Source organism: Mytilus californianus, unplaced genomic scaffold, assembly GCF_021869535.1.
Source record: "Mytilus californianus isolate M0D057914Y unplaced genomic scaffold, xbMytCali1.0.p SCAF_7, whole genome shotgun sequence".
NCBI lineage: Eukaryota > Metazoa > Mollusca > Bivalvia > Mytilida > Mytilidae > Mytilus > Mytilus californianus.
This window is the reverse complement of record NW_026262723.1, coordinates 21,941,468-21,966,962: the sequence shown is the minus strand read 5'-3', so window position 1 is coordinate 21,966,962 and position 25,495 is coordinate 21,941,468. Positions and strand designations below refer to the sequence as shown.

At 32.8% G+C, this 25,495-nt stretch overlaps 1 protein-coding gene across 7 annotated transcripts in view; it reads right to left on the bottom strand.

Moving 5' to 3' along the window:
* Positions 1–25,495, bottom strand: part of LOC127707660 (uncharacterized) — a 266,798-nt gene that overhangs the window by 113,130 nt on the left and 128,173 nt on the right. For 3 of the 7 annotated variants that reach the window (XM_052212294.1, XM_052212296.1, XM_052212299.1), the window contains one exon: positions 13,082–13,315. The exons of 2 other annotated variants lie outside the window; for them this stretch is intronic. In XM_052212294.1, coding sequence (XP_052068254.1) covers positions 13,082–13,315 — 234 coding nt within the window. Of the gene's footprint in view, positions 1–11,007; positions 11,934–12,919; positions 13,316–25,495 lie in introns of those variants that run through there. 2 more of the 7 variants (XM_052212298.1, XM_052212301.1) reach the window with 2 other exon arrangements.

Sequence of the window (25,495 nt, the reverse complement as noted above, 5' to 3'; positions counted from 1 at the left end):
TTGGATGTAATGATCCAGAAACTTTATTTCATACCCTGTTTTGGACCAAAGGTATAAACTTTGGTCTCCGAGATGATCAAGAACATCGCAACCTCTGCATATAAAGCTTCAGATTGGAAAAAGCAGATAATGGCGAGCCAGTTGTTGTTCCAGGGGAGGACTTGATCAAAGGAATATTGATCCACACACGGCCAGAGCATTTGAAAATAGGCAACAACCAGGTGTCCCGTCACCATAGACTTACATCAAGAGGTTACAAGAAGAAAGAGCAAATGAATCATTTTATTTCGAGCCCCTCGTGTGTTATAGAGATAGACACATACGGTTTTCGGAGCATCCAATCGGAAAATAACAAACTTGAAGAAGTAGTAAAAACTGTGATGGAGAAAGCCGGCATAACCTAGGTATTACAGGTATATTATTAAGTAAGGGATTTCGTTACCACAAATAACTTTAAACCATTACTAAATTCATTCATCGATACAAATATTTGGTTTGTAAGTTTGGTTGTACCTGTAGAAAACTTATTTCAAACAGGATAGCACACTCTAATTTTTACGGAGATGTTGTTTACCAAGTCCAAAAATATAGAAACGATACGAGTAAACTAATCAATCCTTTAAATAAACTTATTCTAAAAGGTCACCAATTCAACACTTTATTGATTTATTGGTATAGATATTGATATTGGTAAATTAAAATCAAACTAATATTTATGCACAGTCACGGTTCTCTGACTGTTAATGACGTCTTTTTCACTAAATCCATTGAATTTTGGATGTGTGCTGATTGATGCTTTAGTCTAAGAAACATGATTTTATTATAAGTTGTAATTGGCTTTGAACTAGCTGTCAGTAACTGCGAGTACTCTCAGATCTGTACTAAGTGTCTTTTTGTTGTAGGAATGTATAAATACCCTGCCACGTCCTGTCTGTGTTTTTGTGATCTGATGAGCCATTATCAACTGATTTTTACAGTTTGTTCATATGTTGTACTGTTACACCGCTGTGCCAGATTAGGGAAGGGTTGGGCGTCCGCTAACATGTTTAACCCCGCCCCACTATGTATGTGCATATCCCAAGTCAGGAGCCTGTAATTCAGTGATTGTCGTTTGTTGCTTTATATCATATTTGTTTTTCGTTTATTATTTTGCTTATAAATCAGGCAGTTAGTTTTAATTGATTTACATTTTCATTTCGGGGCCTTTTATAGCTAACTATGCGGTATGGGTTTTGCTGATTGTTGAAGGTTATACCACATCTTCTTAATTTTATATAGATGAATTTTACACCAACTATTCCCCATGGTCCACTACGGCAACTCGTCTTTTCAATGCCATCATTCCGGAGCAGCTGATGCGGAAGCAAACTGGTCACTGGAGCAATGCTTTGTGGTCATACAGTCGACCATCAGAACCACAGAAACGAAAAGTGTCCGAAATCCTGCAATGAAATAAAGATAGTTGCATCAGCATCGGCCCTACCGTGTCAAAAGAAACCACCACCAGAAGCAGACTTATTGTGGCAAAACAAGCAAACACAGCAGAGATCCGACCGTGTCAAAACAAGCAACCACCAGCACCCGTTCTTTTGTGTCCAAACCATCCAACACAATTACCGCAAACTCCGCCTAAGTTCCATCTTTAGTATTCAACAATTCAAACATTAATGTTATTTTAGCAAGTTAAGATGTTGTCTAATGTATACTGCAAATAAAATTTCTTTACATAGACATAAGAAGATGTGGTATGAGTGCCAATGAGACAACTCTCCATCTAAGTCATAATTTGTAAAAAGTAAACCATTATAGGTCAAAGTACGGCCTTCAAAACGGAGCCTTGGCTCACACAAACAGCAAGCTATAAAGGGCCCCAAAAATGACTATTGTAAAACCATTTAAACAGGAAAACCAACGATCTATATAAAAATCGAGAAACGAGAAACACTTATGAACCACATCAACAAACCAAAACCACTGAACAACAGGTTCCTGACTTGAGACAGGTTCAAACAAATGCAGCGGGTTTAAACGTTTTTAACAGGCGCCAACTTTCCCTCTAACCTGAAATAGCAGTGTAACATCACAACATAGAAAGACACACTATAAATTATCAACTGAAATGGCTTAACTCAATCAAAAGACATATTAACAAAAACAAGTAAACATACACTGAACGAACAAATTTGATCAATGACACAATGTAAATACAATATATGTATATTCTTTAAGACATTGCCATATGGGATTAAAATTTTACCTGCAAGCAAAGGAGTATTTGGATGAATATTTTTTTTTAATTCAAAATAGATGCTAAATATTTTTTATCACTGTTAGGATTTCCTGAAATATGTTTTTTTAATATGTGTTGAGACAATTTGTAGTAAACACTATTAGTTATCGCTTATGTTCCTGCTTTAAAAACTTTTCTATTTTTATGAAAAATAATGTAATGTGCTTTCGGGATGTAGAAGCAGGGTTTTCCAGAAGTTCCGCTCGTCTTATCCTGTGGTCAAAATCCAGTGTCATTCGTAACAGTAGATCTAATCAATTTACACTTGTTTCAGAAATAGGAACTCTGAAGTAAAACAATAGAACTGGGGTATAACTGATATTTAACAACTGTCGTGATAAATGAAACCTATCAAGGTAGATAAAATAAGGCACGATACTTTCTTATACTTATACTTGTGGTACAGCAAACTAAAATAAAAGCAATCTAAGACGTAAGTTGTTTATATACCGTCATCGCAGGGTTTTTGTGACATTGACCACCACTTTTATAGTTGTAACCTTGAAAGTTGATCAACATATGCATGTTCTTATTCTTCATTGATCAGAAACAATGCGAATGGTTTGTGTTTAGCTAAGGAAAAATCGACTTTTGTTCTCAATAGCAATCAATTATTGATCAGGGAGTGGTCGTGTTTGTCCAGTTGGTCAACGCCATTTTCAATTTATCTGGTACACCTGTGCCATATTTCACATTAAATCATAAAACACTATATACATTATTATCACATATTTTTTAATCATAACATTGATGAATTTGAATGAAAGGAGGAGCATTTGTCAGACCAATGAGCTTACTAGTATACAAGAGCTGATATCGGTTTCCTATGCAATTTTAATCATTATAAGAGAGCTATACCACCCTCACGAGCAAATCTTGTTATGCTATTGTACCTATTATGTTTATCTTGGCCTAATTTGAGTTGTGTGGCCTTATAACATGTACAATATGTTTACATAATACTTATAGTTGTTTACAAAATATAAAACTGTGCAGTTTAGAAATCACTGGAACAATCATAGATACTGATGGAATGATTAGAACTTTCTATTTGACTTACATAATAATTCTGGAATGATCATAATCTACGATGTGTAATTTAAACTTCTATCGTATTTTAGGAGTTTCCCTTCTACAGTCTTCTAGAGATTTCCGTGATAACTATATATATATACAGACCTTAAAGTAAGACTCTCAGATTAGACAGTAATAAACTGGTATTCTCAGAAGTTATCTCAGATGGATTGATACTTTTATTTAGGTTTAGCACTATAAAACCAGGTTCAATCCACCATTTTCTACATAAGAAAATGCCTGTACCATGTCAGGAATATGACAGTTGTTGTCCATTCGTTTGATATGTTTGTTCTTTTGATTTTGCCATTTGATTAGGGACTTTCCGTTTTGAATTTTTCTCGGAGTTCAGTATTTTTGTGATTTAACTTTTTATTTACGTTAACTACATCATACTAGATTGTGACTTATTGGACATATTCTGTTTGGATTCCCGCAACAGTGAAGAGAAGAATTCCGGGTAAAGAAAAGACAAAAGGATCGGACATATATATTTCAACAATTAAGTTGACATTTCAATTTGTATAATATTTGTAAACTTGTGTATAATAAATCTTGTTAAATTTTATCATTGATTTGTGACTGTTGTTGGTTTTCAATTTAAATGTTATTTCTGGCCGTAACAGAAATTGAAGGCTCGTCCGGGATAACGTTAATATCAGATTAAAATTTTCTGTATTTATTGAATTAGAATTAGCCAACAAAATTCTACAAAATGGCATTTGAAGTCGGTAAATTTTTTGAAAACGCCAGAACTGGAGGGGTTTGATAATTTAAAGAAAGAGGAATTGGTGTTGCTTGGTAAATATCTAAAAATTGATTTTAGAGTATCTATGAGAAAGCAAATTATAAAAAATGTGGTAATAGACAAATTAGTTGAAACAGATTTTTTTGGTGAAGAGGCTCTTGATCTTAAGGTCGAAAATGTTGATTCTTTCAAATTAAAACAGCTTGGATTAGAACGCGAATTTAAATTTTAAAAATTGGAAAAAGAAGAAAGACAGACATAACTTGAAATGAAGGAAAGGTTAGAGATGGAGAAAATAAAAGAAAAAGAAGATGAATTTAAATTAAAACAGACAGAACCTGAAATGAGAGAAATGTTAGAGATAGAGAAAATAAAAATAAAAATTGTCAAAGTAGAAAGCAACACTAAAATTGAGTCAAAATCAGAACATTTTGATGCAGCAAAAAAAATAAGTTTGGTTCCCAGAATTTCTGAAAACACAATTAATAAGTATTTTCCACAGTGTGAGAAAACTGATAAAAATTTGAAATGGCCAAGCCTTTTTGGACTACAATGCTGCAAAGTGTTTTTAAGGACAAGGCCGCTGAAATTTACTCAGCACTTTCATCAGAAAAAAAAATCTGATTATGACACGGTGAAACAGGAAGTTTTGAAAGCTTATGAGCTTGTGCCAGAAGCATATAGACAGGAATTTAGGTCTTATAAAAAGTTTGATTCACAAACCTATGTTGAATTTGCTAGGGAAAAAGAAGTTCTATTTGATAAATGGCTTACGTCAAAGAAAATAGATAACAATTTTGATAACATAAAACAATTGATGTTATTAGATGAGTTCAAGCAGTGTGTTCATTTAAACTTAAAAACGCATTTAGATGACAAAACTGTTGAGACATTGCAAGATGCAGCTGTTGTTTCCGATAATTATACCCTTTCACATAAAAGAAGTTTCAAAGGTAAAAAATTTATTACTTTGAGTGGAAATTATAAAAATCAAAGTACTGAGCGTACTGATAGTAAGCCTGTTGCACAGAGTCAGTCTTGGTATAATATGTCTAGTCCAAAATTTGATACTTTTGAGAAGAAGTCACTAACTTGTGCTTATTGTAAGAAAAATAGTCACCTGATGGCTGATTGTTTTAGACTCCATAAGAAGAATAAAAAAGATAATACGCCCAAGTCCAGTGCTTGTACGACACCCCTTGTTACCAATAAGTTGGAATGTCCTGCGAGTCAGGCTTGTAAGTCCAGTTTATGTGATTACATGGAGGATTATAAAACCTTTATGTCTGATGGGTTTGTTTCTATTGTTGATAATACTACTCCTCAGCCTAATAAGATTTCACGGGACACTGGAGCTTCTCAGACTTTATTGTTAGAAGGTGTGTTGCCTTTGTCCAAGGAGACTTCTGTTGGTGCCTCCGTTTTGTTACAAGGTGTGGAGTTAGGTTGTAAAGATGTTCCCCTCCATCGTATTTATTTGAAGTCAGATATAATTACTGGACCAGTTGTTGTGGGTGTTCGTCCTAATCTCCCTGTTGAGGTTGTTTTACTATTGCTAGGAAATGATCTAGCTAGGAACAAGGTGGTTGCTGAACTAATTGTTATCAGTGAACCGGTGGTGGATGTTAAATCACAGGATGATGATGCTGAACTGTATCCAGCTTGTGTTGTTACTAGAGCGATGGCAAGAAAACAACAAAATGAGGATTTACAAGAAGACCAGTATAATTACATGGACCTTTTTGACACTTTCCTTGTCGACATTGAAGGTCCCTGTAGCTCAGAAAAGGCCAAAGTAAGACCACCTAGTATTAACAAGAATGTTATTATGCCATGGCCAGACGTGAACAGCCATTCATTAGACAAAAGAAAGATTGTGTAAGAACAAACTAAAGACCCTGAGATTCTTCAGCTCAGCTAGAGGGCTCAACAACAGGAGGAGGAGAAATAGTGGCCGAATGTTATTATCATCAAGACGGCATTTTAATGAAGAAGTGGAGGCCCCCTGATGCCACCACAGAGGAGGAAAGGAGAGTGGTATACCACGTGGTGGTGCCTAAAGTTTATACGCAAGAAATTATTGGTCTTTCCCATGACACCCCATTGGCTGGACATTTAGGTATGAGGAAGACTTGCCTTAAGATCGTGCAGCAGTTCTACTGGACCAGACAAAGAAATGATGTCACAGAATATTGCACATCATGCCATATATGCCAGGTTGTTGGTAAGCCTAACCGGAAAATACAACCAGAACCACTTCTGCCAATTCCAACCTTTAAAGAACCTTTCAGCCGAGTACTCATTGATTGCGTTGGACCTTTACCGAAGACTGAATAAAGGCAACAGTAGTATACCGCTGTTCGAAATTCATAAATCGATTGAGAAAAAACAAATCCGGGTTACAAACTAAAACTGAGGTAAACACATCAAATGTAAGAGGAGAACTACGACACAACAGAAACACAACATTAAAATGTAACATGCACAGAAACGAACTATAATATAACAATAGCCATTTTCCTGACTTGGTACAGGACATTTTAAGAAAAAAATGGTGGGTTGAACCTGGTTTTATGGCTAGCCAAACCTCCCGCTTTTATGGCAATGTTAAATATAACATTAAAATGACAACATTACATGACAGGACTACAATACAATTAAATGGGAGAACATATAGGACAGAGAAACATACGAATAATAGCTAGCAAAAGGTACCAGGTTTAAAATTAAATACGCAAGACGCGCGTTTCGTCCACACAAGACTAGCCAGTGACGTTCAGATAAAAAAAGTACGAAAACCAAAAAAGTACAAAGTTGAAGAGCATTGAGGACCAAACGTTCAAAAAAGTTGTGCCAAATACGGCTAAGGTTATATGTCTGGGACAGGAAAATCCTTAGTATTTAGAATAATTCATAATTTTGTATACAGTAAATTTATAAAAATGACTATATAATAGATAAACATGATAACACCGAAGTGGTGACTAACTACAGAATAAAAACGGATACATAAAACAACATAAACCAGCACTTAAAAATTCACAGCCGAGTTAGCCAAAGAGATCAACGCTAAAAAAAGGGTGACGTCACATTTGAATTTCTGAAATTTCCCCAAAATAGGATAGAATTAGGATAGAATTCAAGATTTGGTTTATAATACTCATATAACATTTATCAATAACAATGAAAATTACAATACTAATTAATATAAAATGTGGTAGTAATAAGATAATTAATAGTATTATCTAGCTATGTCGGTGTTTCTTCTAAATCAAACTGTAAACCAAATATATCGTATAAATTTAGTTGACCCAAACTAAAATCTAATTAACGAACAGGGTGATTAATAATCTTTACCATAACACATACAACAGAAAAAGATAAGATTCACAGGACTGGAAATGCGTATTCATTGACGATAATGTGTACATCCACTTGCTTTCCTGAGGCTATTCCGTTAAGGAATATCAAGACACCAATTATTGGCAAGGCTCTTTCACGTTAGTATGGCTTCCTAGGTCTATACAGTCCGATCAGGGTTCGAATTTCATGTCAGATTTATTTCAGCCAGATGTTTACCAGATAGGGATTGCTCGGTATAGGTCAAGTGCTTATCATCCAGAATCTCAAGGTGCCTTAGAAAGTTTTCATCAAACATTGAAGAACATGATTAGAACCTTTCGTCTTCAATTTGACAGGGACTGGGATGATGGTGTTCACTTTCTACTTTTTGCGGTCCGAGAGGCTGTTCAAGAATCCCTTGGTTTTAGTCCCTTTGAGTTGGTGTTTGGTCATACTGTAAGGGACCTTTGAAATTGGTTAAGGAAAAATGACTTACTGAACACACTTACTTGAATCTTCTAGACTATGTATCTAGATTTAAAGAAAAATTGTATACTGCTTATCAAATTGCTCAAAAAAACTTAAAATATGTTCAGAATAAGATGAAAATATGGTATGATCAAGATGCCAGGGACAGAGTTTTTGAGCCTGGTGATAAGGTACTTGTATTTTTGCCAGTCCTTGGACACCCTTTACAGGCTAAAAACTGTGGTCCTTATACAGTAGAGAGTAAAATTAATGATTTGAACTATATTGAAAAACTCTAGGTCGGCGCAAACAAAATAAAGTGTGTCATATTGATAGTTGCCACTTTAGCCACGGTTAACTTGGAGAACGATCATGACAATCCACATATAATTGAACCGTCTTTTGATTCAAAGACTATGGAACAAACAGTTAGATTGAAAAATTCAGAAATGTTGTTAAATTTAGACTCAAAACTTGCACATTTTACTTTTGAACGTAGAGAAAAATTAAAAACTTTGGTATTCTCTTTTAAAAATCTTTTTCCAGATGTGCCAAACAAAACCACTGCTGTTTGTCATGATGTATACGTAGGCGATGCTTCTCCAATTAAACAGCATCCTTACCGGCTCAATCCACTAAAACTTGAATTTGTGAGACAAAAAATTCAATATATGTTTGACAATGATATTATTGAGCCGAGTAACAGTGAATGGAGCTCTCCTTGTTTCCTTGTGCCCAAACCTGATAAAACCTTTCGTTTCGTAACTGATTTCAGAAAAGAAAATTCAGTTTCAAAATCTGATTTCTATCCGATTCGATTCCAAGGATAGACGATTGCATTGATAATGTTGAGCAAGCAAACTTTGTGAGCAAATTTGATTTATTGAAAGATTACTGGCAGGTACCTTTGACACAGAGAGCTCGTGAAATATCAGCTTTTATGACACCAGACGGCTTATTTCAGTATACTGTCATGCCGTTTGGTATGAAAAGTGCTCCAGCTTCGTTTCAAAGAATGATCAATAATGTTATAAAAGATTTAGACTGTTGTCATGCTTATATTGATGATCTTATTGTATGTAGTGATAGCTGGAAAGAGTATTTTACACATTTATATCATACTTTTGATAGATTGTCACAATCAAATTTGACTGTTAATCTTTATAAAAGTGAATTTTGTCAGGCCACTGTTGATTATTAAGGGCATACAGTTGGCCAAGGTCAAGTAAAACCTATTAAGGCTAAAGCGGATGCAATTACCATTTTTTTTCCTCCTACAAATAAAAAACAACTTATCAGATATTTTGGCACATGATTGGATTTTACAGAAAATTTTGTTCAAATTTGCTACCTTTGTTCAACCATTGACCTATCTTTTACGGAAAGATTCTAAATTCATCTGGAGTGATAATTGTCAAAACGCTTTTAAAAATAGCAAATCACTTTTCAGTAACAGTCCTGTTCTGATCACTCAATACTTCGAAAAATAATTCAAACTTGCCGTTGACGCAAGTGATGTAGAAGTTGTAGCCGTTTTATATCAAGAAACAGATGATAATGTTGAGAAACCTATTTCATATTTTCCAAAGAAATTGGATAAACATCAGAAATTTCTTTCAACTATTGAAAAAGAGTGCTTTGCACTATTGTCTGCACTTCAACATTTTGATGTATATTTAAATCCCACTATGTATCCTATTCTTGTTTATACTGATCATAATCCTCTCACCTTCATACATAAAATGAGAAACAAGAACCAGAGGTTGACTAGGTGCAGTTTATAGTTACAGGAATATGATGTTCTTGTAAAACATATTAAAGGTAAAGATGATGTAATAGCATATGCTTTATCTAGATCTTATCAAAATACTGTAAACATACTATGTATTTTTGTATATATTGTTCATGTAAAGTTCTTATTACACTCAAACTTTTTTTAAGGAAGGAGGTGTTATGATATTGTGATTATTATGTTTATATTGGCCTAATTTGAGTTGTGTGGCCTTATAACATGTATAATATGTTTACATATTACTTAAAGTTGTTTACAAAATATAAAGCTGTGCAGTTTAGAAATCACTGGAACAATCGTAGATACTGATGGAATGACAAGAACTTTCTATTTGACTTACATAATAATTCTGGAATGATCATAATCTACGATGTGTAATTTAAACTTCTATCGTATTCTATGAGTTTCCCTTCTACAGTCTTCTAGAGATTTCCGTGATAACTATATATATACAGACACTAAAGTAAGACTCTCAGAGTAGACATTAATAAACTGGTATTCTCAGAAGTTCTCTCAGTTGGATTGACACTTTTATTTACGTTAACTACATCATACTAGATTGTGAATTATTGAACATAATATTCTGTTTGGATTCCCGCAACAGTTAACTAAGAAACTAAGGTTACAACTCCCTCAGGCAAAGTTGACCTTTGATGGATTTGGCTATTTGTTTTAGGAATTTTTGTCATATAGATCTTCAACTGTTTCGGTACTTCGATACATCCCTCCGATTTCAAATGTTTGGCTTTGAGCGTTCCTGATGAAGGTAAATCCAGAAAAGCGCTTCGGACGCATGAAATTATTAAACGTGTTGTTTTCATTTTTTTTAAGAGTAGAATTCCGGATAAAGAAAAGACAAAATGATCGGACATATATGTTTTAACAGTTAATTTGACATTTCGATTTGTATAATATTTGTAAACTTGTGTATAATAAGTCTTGTTAAATTTTAATATTGATTGGTGTCTTTTGTTGGCTACAATTTAAAGGTGATTTCTGGTCGTAACAATCTATTTTATTCTTCTTCTGGTTCCTTAGAGTCATGTTCATTTTCTGAGACTAACTTGATTTGAAACTGACACTGCCATTTATCAAAGTGTATACTCATTAAAGCATTCAAACAAAATAGGACCATCTTTTATTTTGAAAATGATTTCCAGTATTGTGACATCTTTGCTAGAAACATAACGTCTGAGTAAGGCGTCAGAGAAGACCACACGTGGTTGTGGTAAATATTGAGAAATCAATAGAACGTTTAACAATGTGGAAAGTTATCAGGAATCAAACGAACAAGATGTTTAAAATCCTTTTATTAAAAAATATAATGTTAACAATTTTCCAAACAGTGTTTTTTTAATATGCGTTACCAGTTTTTAGTAAATTCTATACAATTTTAGCCCTTTTTGGTTGTATCTTCATGGCGTTAATATGAAAATTAATGCAGGTGTAAACTTAAAAATAGATTGTCATAAACAAAAATAAGGACAATTGTCATTAAAGGTTAAGTAATCTTTACTATCAAGTCAAAATAAATAATAGGAAAATTTTTTCAATATTTTTGCCTGACAATGATAAACTCATGATGATTCCGCTAAACAAATTGGCTTTAAGTATATTCTTCATCGTAAACAAATCTATTATAAATGGTCCTTGGTTGTCATTATAGCAAACAATGTCAATGAATCTTAGACTTTATATAGACAAAATGGTAAAGTAAACAATTTTTATATGATACATATGAACACCAATATATATGTCCGCCTGTTTTTTTTGTCTCCTAGTAGATTAAATCATCTACCTCTGATGTCACATTATAAGTTGTATTTTTAAACCCTAATTGGTTTTGATTGTTGGTCAGATCAGTATGGTAAACAGCTATATCCCTTGCTTCTTCCATTTGCTTCTGGTGGTCTAACTTCATATTTGTCGAGGATTTGATTTTATCTTCATCAATTCTATTGTAAACTTTCTCGTCATCCTGTGCAATACTGATTCTTTTAACCTCTGGTAAAACCAATTCTTTATCATAGTTCGTCACGCATGGATCGAGAACAAAGTACTCGCCTTGTGCCTCGTCCCTTTTTAAAAATTTATTCGCAGAAAGAATAGTGTTTCCTCCCATGTCTGTACTGGAGTGACTACTTTCAAGATTTGCCATCTCAGTTCTTTGCTCAACAGACTGTGGTCTTATTAGTTGTTCTGTAATCTTTTTCTTTGATCTGTAAAATAAAATGTAATAATTGTAAATAGAAAAAAAAGGTATCTTACTACAAACGCATACGAATGGTTGTGAAAAATATGCAAGTTCAATGCCGTGAACATAAGCTATGACGGAATATATATTTCAGTTTTCAAAATCTAACGGCTTTTTTTTCTAATTCTCGTATCACCAAATTTGCAATACAGACATAAATATCAAATAATATTTATAATAAAAAGATGATATTTTATAAAAAGCTTTTTATTTCAATTTATCGTTCATTTGTGGCCGTCATTTTTTAATGAAAATGTAAGTGGATGGTTTACAATGATTTATACATAAACAAAAATAAGAACAATTGCTTCAATGATCTCCTTTATTTCTTATTTTGCTTTTTAACATTATAAATCGTACCACATTCATATATATCTTTTTACCAAAGTTTTCGACCCAACACCTAAATAAATTATTTTATTATTGGACATCAAATTGTACTTTTTGCCAACCGCTCTTGTAGTTCGTCGCTACTTTAAATTAATTGGTCTTCCCTCTGACTCTTTCACTGTGCTCAGCTATTGAAATTAAATAATACGGCTTTGACACGTGAAACAAGCAAGACCATACGTCAACAAATTTAACTTGGATTTATCACCGGGCCTTAATGATCGACCCAACATTCTATTCTCGTTTGCTGAAAAACAATAAAACTATTGTTTCAATCATGAAAAAAAATAAGTATACTCCGATAAATCAATTATCAGATTTCTGTCATTTGGATATTGAGGAATATTTCCTACTCAGCACAATTCGAATATAACATAAAGTGATGTGTTTTGATTGCAATGAGACAAATATGCCAAATAAATCTAAGGACGAAGATGTTAGCAACTATAGGTCAACGTACGCCATCATCAATGAGCAAAACCAACAGCATAGCAAGCTGTAAAAGATCCAGACATAACAAAACGTAAACCAATTCACATGCGAAAATATGAATTGACATACCCTAATTGTGTTTGATTTATGGCCAAATCTCTATTATGAAAACCTTGATCCCTAACTTCTTCTATTTTCTTCTGGTGAACTCCCTCCATATCTGTCGAGGATTCGATTTTATCTTCATCAATTTCGTAGTAAACATTCTCGTCACCCTCTGCACCACTAAACCTTGTAATTTCTGGTAATTTCCGGTTGCTCAAGTCTTTATCATATTTCGTAATGGAGGGATCGAGAACGAAGTACTCGCCTTGTGCCTCGTCAGCATTTAAAGATTTGTTCGTAGAAGGAATATTGTATTCTTCATTGTTTGTACCGGAGGTACCACTTTCAAGATGTGCCATCTCAAATCTTTGGTCGATAGACTGTTGTCTTGCTAGTTGTTTTCTCTTCTTTTTCTTTGATCTTTAAAAAAATATATATATAATAACTGAGAATAAGAAAAAAAGGCAAAATGTATTTACATTTTGAAAGGTATGTAATTTTGAAAGCATAAGAATGTTTGTGAAGAAAATGCTGTGAAATCTTATTTGATATCTGATCGTTGACTATTATACATAAATATCTTTATTATACTTCATGTCAAAATCCCAGATTTTGATTGGCTAATACGAGGGTGTTAATTTACTCTATTACCCTTCATGGAGACGCTTGATCAAGTGTGCGTTTTATTAAATACGACTCTATCCTATGGCAAATACTCTATTACCCTTCTCGGAGACGCTTGATCAAGTGTGCGCTTTATTAGATACGACTCTATCCTATGGCAAATACTCTATTACCCTTCATGGAGACGCTTGATCAAGTGTGCGCTTTATTAAATACGGATGGTTGTTATGTACAATACGTCATAGTTTATTACTTTGAATTTGAAATTTAATCGACAGTAATAACAGAACATTCAGTATAATAAATTAAATAACACATATCTGAGAGGGTGATAGAGCAGATTGTTACCCCTCGAAAAGACATTGTCAACCTTGGCTTCTCCTCGGTTGACAATGTTTTCTCGGGGTAACAATCTGCTCTATCACCCTCTCAGCTATGTGTTAGTTATATAATATTATCATGTATATTACAACTAATATTTTTTGTTAAGGATCAAACATTTAGTTCCGAAAGGTTGTTATTTACCTAAGTGTCATTTCTTACATGAACATTAATTTAAGACCGTTATTTTGTTTTCCATTTTCAAGAAGATGGTATGAAAAACAAATAAAGAGAACTAAGGACAGCTGTTCCAATATTTCTCTTTTCTAAATAAAAAAAAACGAAGCACAATCATTCATTTTATTTCTTCAAATGTATTACATGCCAAATTTTAAAATATTATTGGAAGTTACCTATTAGATTAAAGATGATGCAAAACGTTGTACTTTTTGACAGTCTTGCTTTGGGTTTACGGGAACGATTATGTATTATCGATACAATGAATCAATGCTTATCAATTGTATCTCTTACTTAAACTATTGTGTTGGTGTATTTTCAAAATTAAAACCTTTTCTGAATTAGAAGGTTTTGCAATTGAGTTAAGATACCATGGTTTCATGCATATATGTTCAATGCTGCATTAATAAATCTAAGTTCACTATTAATCGGTTAGAGAAATACAAATATAACATAACAAGTCTGTCTCTAAGTTATCAGGCATCTGAATATTATCCGTAATTTATAAAATAAGACATATTCGAACTTATTTCTACGTACCTGTATTAAGTATGCTACCGAAATGCTTAGCCAGAAGCCTAATTCTAGGCACATTACGATTTACTTGAATAGGGATTTGCGAATATACATTTGTAAAGATATGTAATAAAACAGATGAAATATTACTACATTTATAAAACAAAAATGAACAAATTGCATGTAATCATTTTCTTTTTAAATTATGAAATAGCCATTGATAATATAAAACTAAACGGAGAAACCTGCTGATGTTCCAAACATTTCCACAATAACAAACAAAATAAAAAAAATCGAAAAACTAAAGAATAGAGACATCAAAGAGAAGTCAGGGATTCGAACCTGAACCGACAAGAGTCTCCTTTATATTGACTCATTAACGCATTGATCGTAACTATGTTAACCTCGCGGCTTCCAAGTTATACTATTCGATTGCCTATTATGTATATAGAAAGGCACAAGCCTTGTGTGTCCGTTGTACCGATGTGTATCATAAAATAGTCTAAATATATGAAATAGACTTCTAAGTTGCAACCCATTGGTAGCCTAGAGATTTCGTCGATGTGTTGATGTCAGTCTCACATAAAGGAGGGGTTCGATTCTCAGTAAAGGCATATCAAAATTACTAAAATTGAAGGTAAGTTTTTAAAGTAATTCCATTAGTGAACAGAAATCAGTAAATTAGCCAAATAGCCAAATCAAACTTTATGAAACTAGGCACACAGAGGAAACAATTGAAGATAATTTGGTGAGATCATTTCAGCGACAGATTCGGTTATAGAAAAAGACTCCACGTCAAATGAATATGCTGACGTCACGACAATGGTTTATTTATCGGTTTCTTATCCGACTGACCTACTCTGCTCCGCTTTTGTCATACGCCAGTGGTTAAACCTAACCGTACATTAATAAGTTTGACCCAAAATTATGTATGTTGGTATAACAAATTGATTGTTTTTTTTTATTACAAATACAGATTTTCATCATATATATATATCGTAAAATATGATTGTCTTCACACAATATTAAGCCCTTTTGACCGCATTCGCTCCGCTTACTCAACGAAAAGTTTTATATAGTGACTCACAACTGAAATTTAACAGTATCAACTGTCAATCAGTTATAAAATTAAAACTAAATCGTGCAGTCTTCTTTGATAGCAAGTGTCCAATAGCACAATCAACTGTGCTCCTCTTCTTGACGACTTTTTCTTATATTCATAAGAGACAGACTTCATAAGCTTCTAACGAAAAATGCAAATAAGCTAGCATTAACCTTTAACTTCAAGTTCCACTTTATACATGATGTCCCCTAACTAAATAATTCAAAGTTGTGTGATTATGTCTAACGCATCTATTTCATTGAGCTTGAAAAAAGGATACAACAGATACAACAGATATAGTTAAGTCGGCCTCATATCATGTCTAACATCTAGAAATGAACAATGATGGTCGGTTGAATACAACATTTTAGGACAAAAAAATTTCAGCTTCCCAAATTTGAACTTTTAATTTCTATGTAGAAACATTACAGATGTTTCACAGATGACGACGAATATGTTTTAATTGTCGTAATCACAATCCTGTCTATTTTCCCTCGAATGAGAATTTCCTAATTATACTTATCACCAAAACGCGTTTACTTGAGCAACAAGACGGATGACACATGTAGAGCAGGATCTGTGTATCCTTCCGGAGTATCTGAAATCATCAACCCCCCCCCCCCCCCTCCCCCCCGTTTCTGGTTGGGTTCGTGTTGCTCATGCATAAGCTTTCTATGTTTTGTTTTGTAGAATGCTGTTTGTCTTTGGGTCATTTTATTTTTTCCATGGCAATGTCCATTCGTTTTTGATAATTTAATATTCCTTTGGAACGAGAATTTGTCACTGGTATATTTAAATGTGGTGTTACAAACGAAAATAGATTTACCTTCGTTTGCATTCGTAAATAATGGCCAGTATAACAAGAACTAATATTAGTGTGCCTGTTATTCCAACTGAGATACCAACTATCGCTCCAACTTTAAAAGATTCTGTAAAAGATAAAACCTATTCATAAACTACATTGATGCTTGCATGTGTACATGCATGTCTGTAAATCAAATGTTATTTCAAAGGAATTAACATTAAAAGAATGTACATGATATGGTTTAAACTTACCAATTTAACCACAAATTGTGGAAAACTGATTTGAGCAAAAAGATGTCTTCAAAATGGGAGAAAAGTCAGTGCATGTCAGGATAATATGAACCAAAAAGCTTAGGAAGCATTCAAACTTATATTTCATAAAATCCTGACATTTGAATGGATATGTTTACTTTTATTTGATGTAAAACCACTGACGATGGACTTTCCGATGTTACCAATCGTCCACAATGGTCCAATAGAAAATCTTTTGACATAAACATGTTTTAAAACATTTTGATAAATTGTCTACTGAATGGTTATATTTAGCTTCAAATATATTCATGCGTATTGAAATTTCCCAATGTTTGTCTCTGGTTATTCCGAATGTAGGTCAATCAATGAAAGCTACCAGACGCAGAAAAACAACACGTTTGTTTTTCGTTTTATTGTTTTTATGTTTTTATTTGGAATTTTGCTTGATTTTGCCATCCGACATTTTTTTTCGGCTGTAGGGGAATGACAGTGTACTGGGGGGTATTTGAAAAATACTGAAAATCTGATTGGCAATAATAAGTGAGCTGTTTGAATTTTAAAGGAATTAACGATACTCCACTTGATAGATATTCAAATAATACCTACATATATTAAGATGGTCATATCTGTTTAAATAATGCCGTTTTTTTTAAATTTATGAATTAAATCATTGCCATTATTCTTACTTAATCCAACCTTAACAGTATCTATTTAATTTCAAACAGAAATAGGTTACGGTAAATTGATGAAGGCTTTTCCTTCCCCATTGTGTATTTTTTTCTGTAAGGTTTTTGACACCTTCAATATGCCTGTTTATTACGACATTTCGTAGCGCAAAATATTAAAACAGCAATGATCCTGAGAAAAGAGACGTACCATTTCGACTATTACTAAACAGAAACTTTATGAAAAATAGTGATTTTGTGAAAAATCGACAAATCAGGCTAAGGGTTCTTACAGAAAAACCACAGATTTGATGACAGAGATTTTCGTGATAACTTTTTAAACATAGATTACATAAGTGATTGTTCTTGTTTTGCTACATTTTATTATTTACAAAAGTCCTTAAATAACTTTGACAATCCTAGAATGTCCCTAGTAATGTAATGAAATATATCAATATTTTAACTTGATTAAACGTATACCAATATCTAAACACTTCGTTAAGGAACATCATCGACAGTAGTGTATGAAGAAATCCACTAACGATTAAGTACCGAATTGTCAAAATAAGATGTTCATATGTGTATCATTCAAACAAGAAAAGGATACATAATACTCAAAGGGAATAATCCATCTGGCTCCTTCTTAAAGAGATCTTATTTCTCAGTAGGTTCAATAGCCATGGGTTTGAACTGACGTTTCATATTGCAATGAATGTTATATTTTCATTACTAAAAGTTTTCAGCAGGGAAACACATCTCAACAGTTCATAACTTTTTCAGGCAAATGAACCTTAGATGGAGTTGTCTATTATATCCTTTTTGGTCATATAGCTGTTCAACTGTTTCAGTTCTTATACATGCATGGCCTTTAAATATTTGGCTTTGGTGTGGCTGTTGAAGATGAATTCAGAAAAGCGCTTGGGGTGTATCAAATTTATAAAGTGTTGTTTCACAAGTAAAAAAAAAGGCTTGTCTACTTCGTAATAATTACCTTGCGTATGATAGATGTATTGTGGTGTAAAGAGTGTGTCTCTTTGAATTTCACCTTTTAAAGGAGATATATTTCTTTATTTATATACACTTAATTTGTTTATATTACGTTCTTTTCTGTCGTCTTTTCTGTCCCATCTATTTTTTTTTCTATTCCATCGGTCATTTTTGTTTTCGTTTCCATTTAAAGCAGTATGATCGGAATATGTGGTAATATGAGAATTTCTGGAATCTACAAGAACAAATAGAGATTCGTTGCATTCAAGAACACCTTTTATTGCTGTAAAATGTTTACCCTTTAGAATGTTATTTGTAAGGAAAAAAGTCAAATAAAACCATTTTCTTCCTTAATGAAAGACAAATCCTTCAAAGGAATATAACCTCTTGCTACCTCAATTTTAAAATGTTATAAATTCTGGTATGTATTTTTTATCAAAGCCGAAGTCTCTGCGTACAAAGTAAACATTTATGACGGTAATTATAGGTCGAAATTTTCTGACACTTGCATATGCCTAAAAGTCATGACTAGGCAATAAAACTGGTTTTGATATGTTTACCCTCACTATTAAATGAATTTCTGTCTTAAACAGTCATATTGATGACATCATCTGAAAAAAAGTCAGAACAATAAATTATTTAGTCATTATCAGTTTTTAGTCCCTTTTCAGACTGATCCAATACGGTAATTCCAGTATTTTTCAATACCTTTTTAGTCAATTAAGTATGGAGTGATGTGTACAGGTAAATAACTTATACTCAAAATGACCGTTTCGGATAAAAAAAAGAATTAATAAGTGTTTTTAATGCAAACAGAGCAGCAACATCCTTCAGTTATGTGTTCCAAGCAGCGATAGAATTTTGGAACCTGTAGCTATTTTCATTTGGGAAAAGTTGATGCTATAACTAAAAATCTAAATTAGGGAAATCCAAATCTGTGGAACAATTAAAAAATTAGGCGGGAAGAACCCTAGAAATCATCAAGTTCGGTGAATTTATCAAGAAAGATCATTTCAATGTCTATAAAGAACAAGTATGTACATGATGTAGGCATTCAAGTATTGATTTTAAGAAATAGACAAACCTTTTTATTGTGGTGTTAAATTTCTATCCCATTGAATTTTATTTTTGAAAGGATATATTTCCTAATTCATATACACCTAATTTCTTTATATTACGTTTTTTTCTGTCGTCTTTTCTGTCTTTTCTGTCCCGTCTGCCTTTTCTGTCATCCCGTTTGTCATTTTCTTTTCCATCGTATGTTGTATGATTAATATTTGAACTTATCTCGGCATTTTCTGAATCTGCAAGAACAGATAGAGAGAATGTTATTTGTTAGCAAAGCTTCATCTTTCTCATTGTTATTTTTATGCAAATCGATTACCTTTCCCACTGGTATTTGTTATCAAAGCGTTTACCTCAATTTTCTATTTGTTATTTGTTAGCAGACTGTTTACCTTTTTGGTTTGTTATTTGCCAATATTTGGAAAAAAAGTAATTTAAAACGGATGCAGGGGACAAATATAAAATAAATTTAAAAAGACACATCCAATAAACTTCTTTAACGAATATGACTTTTTTCAAAAAGCTCATTTTTAAAATGTTACAGTAATGAAAGCATGAAGAATGAAAGGCAGAAATGGACCGGAAGTAAAGTTGCTAGAATTCCGGAAACAATAACTTCCTCAGTAAATGTTGACATTTGTATATGCCTAAATGTTATGACTGGGCAATAATACGGGTTGTATTATGCCACCTGCAATAACATTTTTTTCAAAGGAATTGTGTTGTCAAAGCTGTAGTATGTAGTCTGGACAGATTATGATAATATTCACATAAGATTAAACAATATCATATTTACCAACATTTGGTCGCTAAAAATGGACTTCGGCAGTATCAAGGTGATGAAGGTGCATGGATTTCCAAATGTGTATTTGTCCACGGGAAGAATACAATGTTGTAGCTAATGACATTAAACATTAAGGACTGTAAGTGTCTGTATGTGCTTATCACAAGGGCTTCGTTCATTTTTAAAGGTTAAGTCATTTCTTAATAGAAGGAAACTATACTTATTCAACCGGGAAGTAATGAATTTAACTTAAATAAAATTGGCTAGCATAACCTGTTTGATTTAAACGAAATAAAATATCTTGTGATCGGGCATAGCAATGTTTTGAGATAAATCTTTACATACCATGATTAACTTTTCTTTTACAGTGATATTTTACATATAGGTACTTTGTAACACCGGTGCATGGATTTCCAAAAATATTTTTTTCCACTGGAAGAAAGCATTTGTATTGCTCATGACATTTATTATTTAAGACTTTAAGCGTCTGTTCGTGGTTGTCACAATGAGTACTTTCGATGCCCCAGAACTGTTTACATCGTTGTCTGTCTGATCGTCCACGACCAAAGTTTGCATCATCAAAGGATATTACAAAGTTATTCGGACAGGTAATATTCAGTTTGTTTTCTTGACAGAGATCTAAAATTAGTCATTAATTACTCATGAGTTTCGATTACTAGTACAATTTATCACATTATTTTTATTGAAGGTTTAAATAAAGAGCGTAGTTTCCAACGTTGCGTTAAATGATAATGTATATCTTATTTATTGTTTAATTTGAACATGGATAATTTCTTCAGACTTGCGTAATATTGAAATAAGACATAGGTGTAATGACAATTCGTAGATGGATAGTTTTATATAAGTCTGGTCAATAATGTTTATGATGTTTATAAGAATTTCACCTCAAACTAGTTTATACGTGAAACTCACGTGAAATCAGTTCATGTCAGTTTCAAGTGAATCTCATGTGAAAACCACGTGATTTGATTGCGAAACTTACGTTAATTTCATTTGATAATCATCTGAATTTTTTTCACGTGAAATTGATGTGAATTTTACTAATAATGTACTCAAATAACATCTAAATTTTCAAATTAAATTGAAATCATGAAAAAATCGATATTTTTGGTTTATTAAGTTCAAGTGAAGTTCATGTAAATCGCAATTTCCGTGTTATTCTCATAAAAATTTTCACATGAGTTTCATATATACACTCGTTTGTGGTGAATCTCCTTTAAATTTTTTTTTTGTGAAATTCACGTGAGCAAAATTTGTCTGTGTATTATATTTTTTCATTATTGTAGAGCGAACAGTGAGGTGTTTTGTATGTATAAAAAGGAAGATGTGGTATGATTGCCAATGAGACAACACTCCACAAGAGACTAATTGACACAGAAATTTACAATTGTAGGTCACCGTACGGCCTTCAACAATGAGATGTACCTTTTTTCGTGTTAGCTGAATAGAGAGTACTTTATAAAATATCGGTTGATATTTTTTACTAAAGGGTATAGGTTATTTTTTTATAGTTACTAAGATTTTAACACAATTTGACTGCTGTCCCCCGATTTTGTTTACCTATTATGTTTGATTGTTATGTTCAAACATTGTGGTCAATATATTTTATGTGACTGTAATACCAGTGAGATGTTTACCTAGATATAAAACCAGGTTTTATCCACCATTTTCCACACAAGGAAATGCCTGTAACAAGTCAGGAATATGGCAGTTGTTTTCCATTCGTTTGATTTATTTGAGTTTTTGATTTTGCCATTTGATAAGCGACTTTCCGATTTAAATTTTCTCGGAGACCGGTTTTTTTCATTTAACTTTTATAGGTTGATTGTGGAATTAGTTTGCTGTCTCATTGCCTTTAACATTTTAAATGATATAATCCGTTATTCATTAAAATCAATTTCTTTATATTACATTCTTCCATGTCTTCTCTATCTCTGTTTTCATCGTTTGCAGTTTGATCGAAATATGTAGTTGTATCGGAATTTTCAGAATCTGTAAGAACAAAGAGATTTAGCCACATTCTCGAACACCACACATTGTTCCAAAAAATGTTTACCTTTTAGAATGTTTATTGTAGAGAAGTAATTAAAAACTATTTTCTAGAAGAAAATGAACAACAAATACCTTTAAAAAAGACACATCTTTTAAATTTCTATAACTAATATGCTTTTGACGAATTCAATTTTAAATTGTTTGAGGTTATGAATTCTCCGTTGTATTTTTATCTTATTAAATCGAAAGTGTCTGTTTCGAAAGTCCAGAACTACCTCGGTAATAAGTTGACATTTATATACACTTGAATATGCCCAAACGACAAACTACGTCTACACTCAAGATTTGAAACGGGTTCGTCATGCTTACCCTTCATCAAATCTGATATAATTTTTTTCAAGGAGTAAGCTTGTCCGGTTTTAGTCTGTAGTTTGGTTTTTATAATAAGTTGTGATCTTTGAGTTGTCTTTGTAAAGGAAAGGCGAAAGATGCCATTGGGACATTCATCTTCATAAGTAGAAAGTTAGTTGACAACGCCGTTGCATAAAAATAGATATAGACCAAAAAACATACAACAGTATACAAAAAAACAACATAGAAAACTTTCTTTATTCGTTTATCATAAATAAACAGATAAACGTATATCCTACATAATTACCTTGATTCATTTTGCATGAAATATATAAGTGGAATATAAGGACTACACTGAGTGCAGCTTGATATGAGCACATCATGTCTACGCAGGAATGCCAAACAAGTGTACAAGTATATATCAAAAGCAACTGAAGAAATGAAAATGTGCTTTGTAGAGCAATTAAAGATTTTCGCTTATCTTTTTTGTAACTTTTTGTCAGATATTCGAAATCCGCTGGTCTTATATCTATGTGTGGTCATTAAAAAGTTTGCCTGTCAACTCATACCTTCTTTTCATAATTTTATTGCATATAATTGTTGAAAAGTTGGTATAATTCCTTATGATTTATCTGTGGTTTCTTTTAGAAAAAAAAACGTGCCAATGTAACATGTATGAGAAATCTAGAGAAAATAATTTCCCGTCAAATTTTTTAATGACTAACATCTCAAAAACAAGGACACATGAAGAATAATCCAATCAGGACAAAAAATAAGTCAAAGAAAGATATTTTAGATGTTTATAAAGAATCAGTATGCAGATATATAAGTATATTTATATATTAAGGGAAATCCTTTAAAAAAACTGCCAAGAATGTCTCCTTTTTATTACGTTAGGTGGGTAAATCTTATTTCCTTATATCTAAGTATAAGAGACACAATAATAGAACGTTGTATGACTAGCTTGTCAACATTGAGATTTTCAGTTCAAATTCCCATGGTGGGTGCATTTCACTCAAATCTTAATTGACTAGGATTGTCAGTTTTCCTGTCGATGGTCGGTGGTTCTCTCCGGGCACTCCGGCTTCCTCTCCTTATAAAAACTGACCACTGCAAAAGTGTAAATAGTGCTGATAATGGTGTTTAACACCAATCAATCAGTCTATGATAGATTGCTAGATAAAATTAGACCTTTTCACTTGAGGTGATCAAATAGTATCACCGTATGCACTCGTAATTTATTTTTAATTAATTCTTTTCATAATTTTGTTTCATATAGTTAAAAAAGCCATTTATGCTAATCCTTGTTACTTTTTCATAGTATTTTAATGAAAGAAAGGAGCCCATGTTAAAGATTTGAAAATTAAGAAAGAATCATTTCCCGGCAAATTTTTAAAAGGCCTATCTTTATTTATCTCAAAAACAACATTACGGACCTTTAATTTCTCTCTACGTTTTTTGTTTCTTTATTTATATACTATCAACTATTATCCGGCTTATAGATTTATACTTATATGTCTCTCTCTGTCTTATATTTTCTCTTGTAATGGTTCATTAATTATTGAGTTAAATTGGACAACGTTTGGTTTAATTCCAACTCTTTTTGTCTTATTCAACAAGTTACCACTGTGAAGCTACGTTATTGATATTTACCCTTGTATTTCAACAGTGCATCCATACACAATGTTTTGTTGCAATGTCCTGGCTGATTTATTATTTTGTATCCTGAACAAAACGTTTTTTTGGAAGACAAACAATCTTTAAGGATACTCTCTTTTGACTCTTTTTCAGTAAAATTACACAAGCAATAACCTGTAAATAACATGTTCAATTTATTTATATACAACTCGAATCAGACTTTATACCTTACACTGACCATTCCATACACTCACCATTCTAACCATCTTCCATTCAATACCCTAACCATTCCATACAGTGACAATTCCTTTCACTTCCCATTCCATACATTCACAATTTTATACACTCACCATGCTATGCATTCACCATACCATACACTGCCCATTCAATACACTTACCATACCTTACACTCACCGTTACATGCATTCACCTGACTCCACACTCACAATGCCGTGCATTCATCGTAGTACACATCCCCATTCCATGATTTTACCTTTCCTTACAATCACCATTTTATATATTCACCATTCTACACACTTGTCATTACATGCACTCACCATTACACACATTCATCTTTTCATACACTAACCTTTACATACATTCACCAGTCCGTACTCCAACCAGTTCATACACTCACCATTCATGCATTCACAACTTCATACACTCACCATTATATGCGCTCACCATTCATGCATTCACAACTTCATACACTCACCATTATATGCACTCACCATTCATGCATTCACAACTTCATACACTCACCATTATATGCGCTCAACATTCATGCATTCACAACATCATACACCCACCATTATATGTGCTCACCATTCTATGCATTCACAACTTCATACACTCACCATTATATGCGCTCACCATTCATGCATTCACAACTTCATACAATCACCATTCATGCATTCACAACTTCATACACTCACCATTATATGCGCTCACTATTCTATGCAGCACTAATATCGATTTTGTCATCTGCAAATTAAAATACAACTAAATTTGTATTTTTTTCAAACGGGATGTATAAAGACACACACACGTTCATTTTTAATATAAAGAGGTAAACTCCTAGCTATCCTACTTCCTGCCGATACTTTTATTTTTGGCATTGCACAAGTCATGTCTTTTTTTACTGTCCATGACATTAAAATACTAATTCCCTGGGATGTGTCTTAGTTGATTTTAGTCTCTGATGCATGATTTTTTATTATGAATTGTTTTGGCTTTTAACT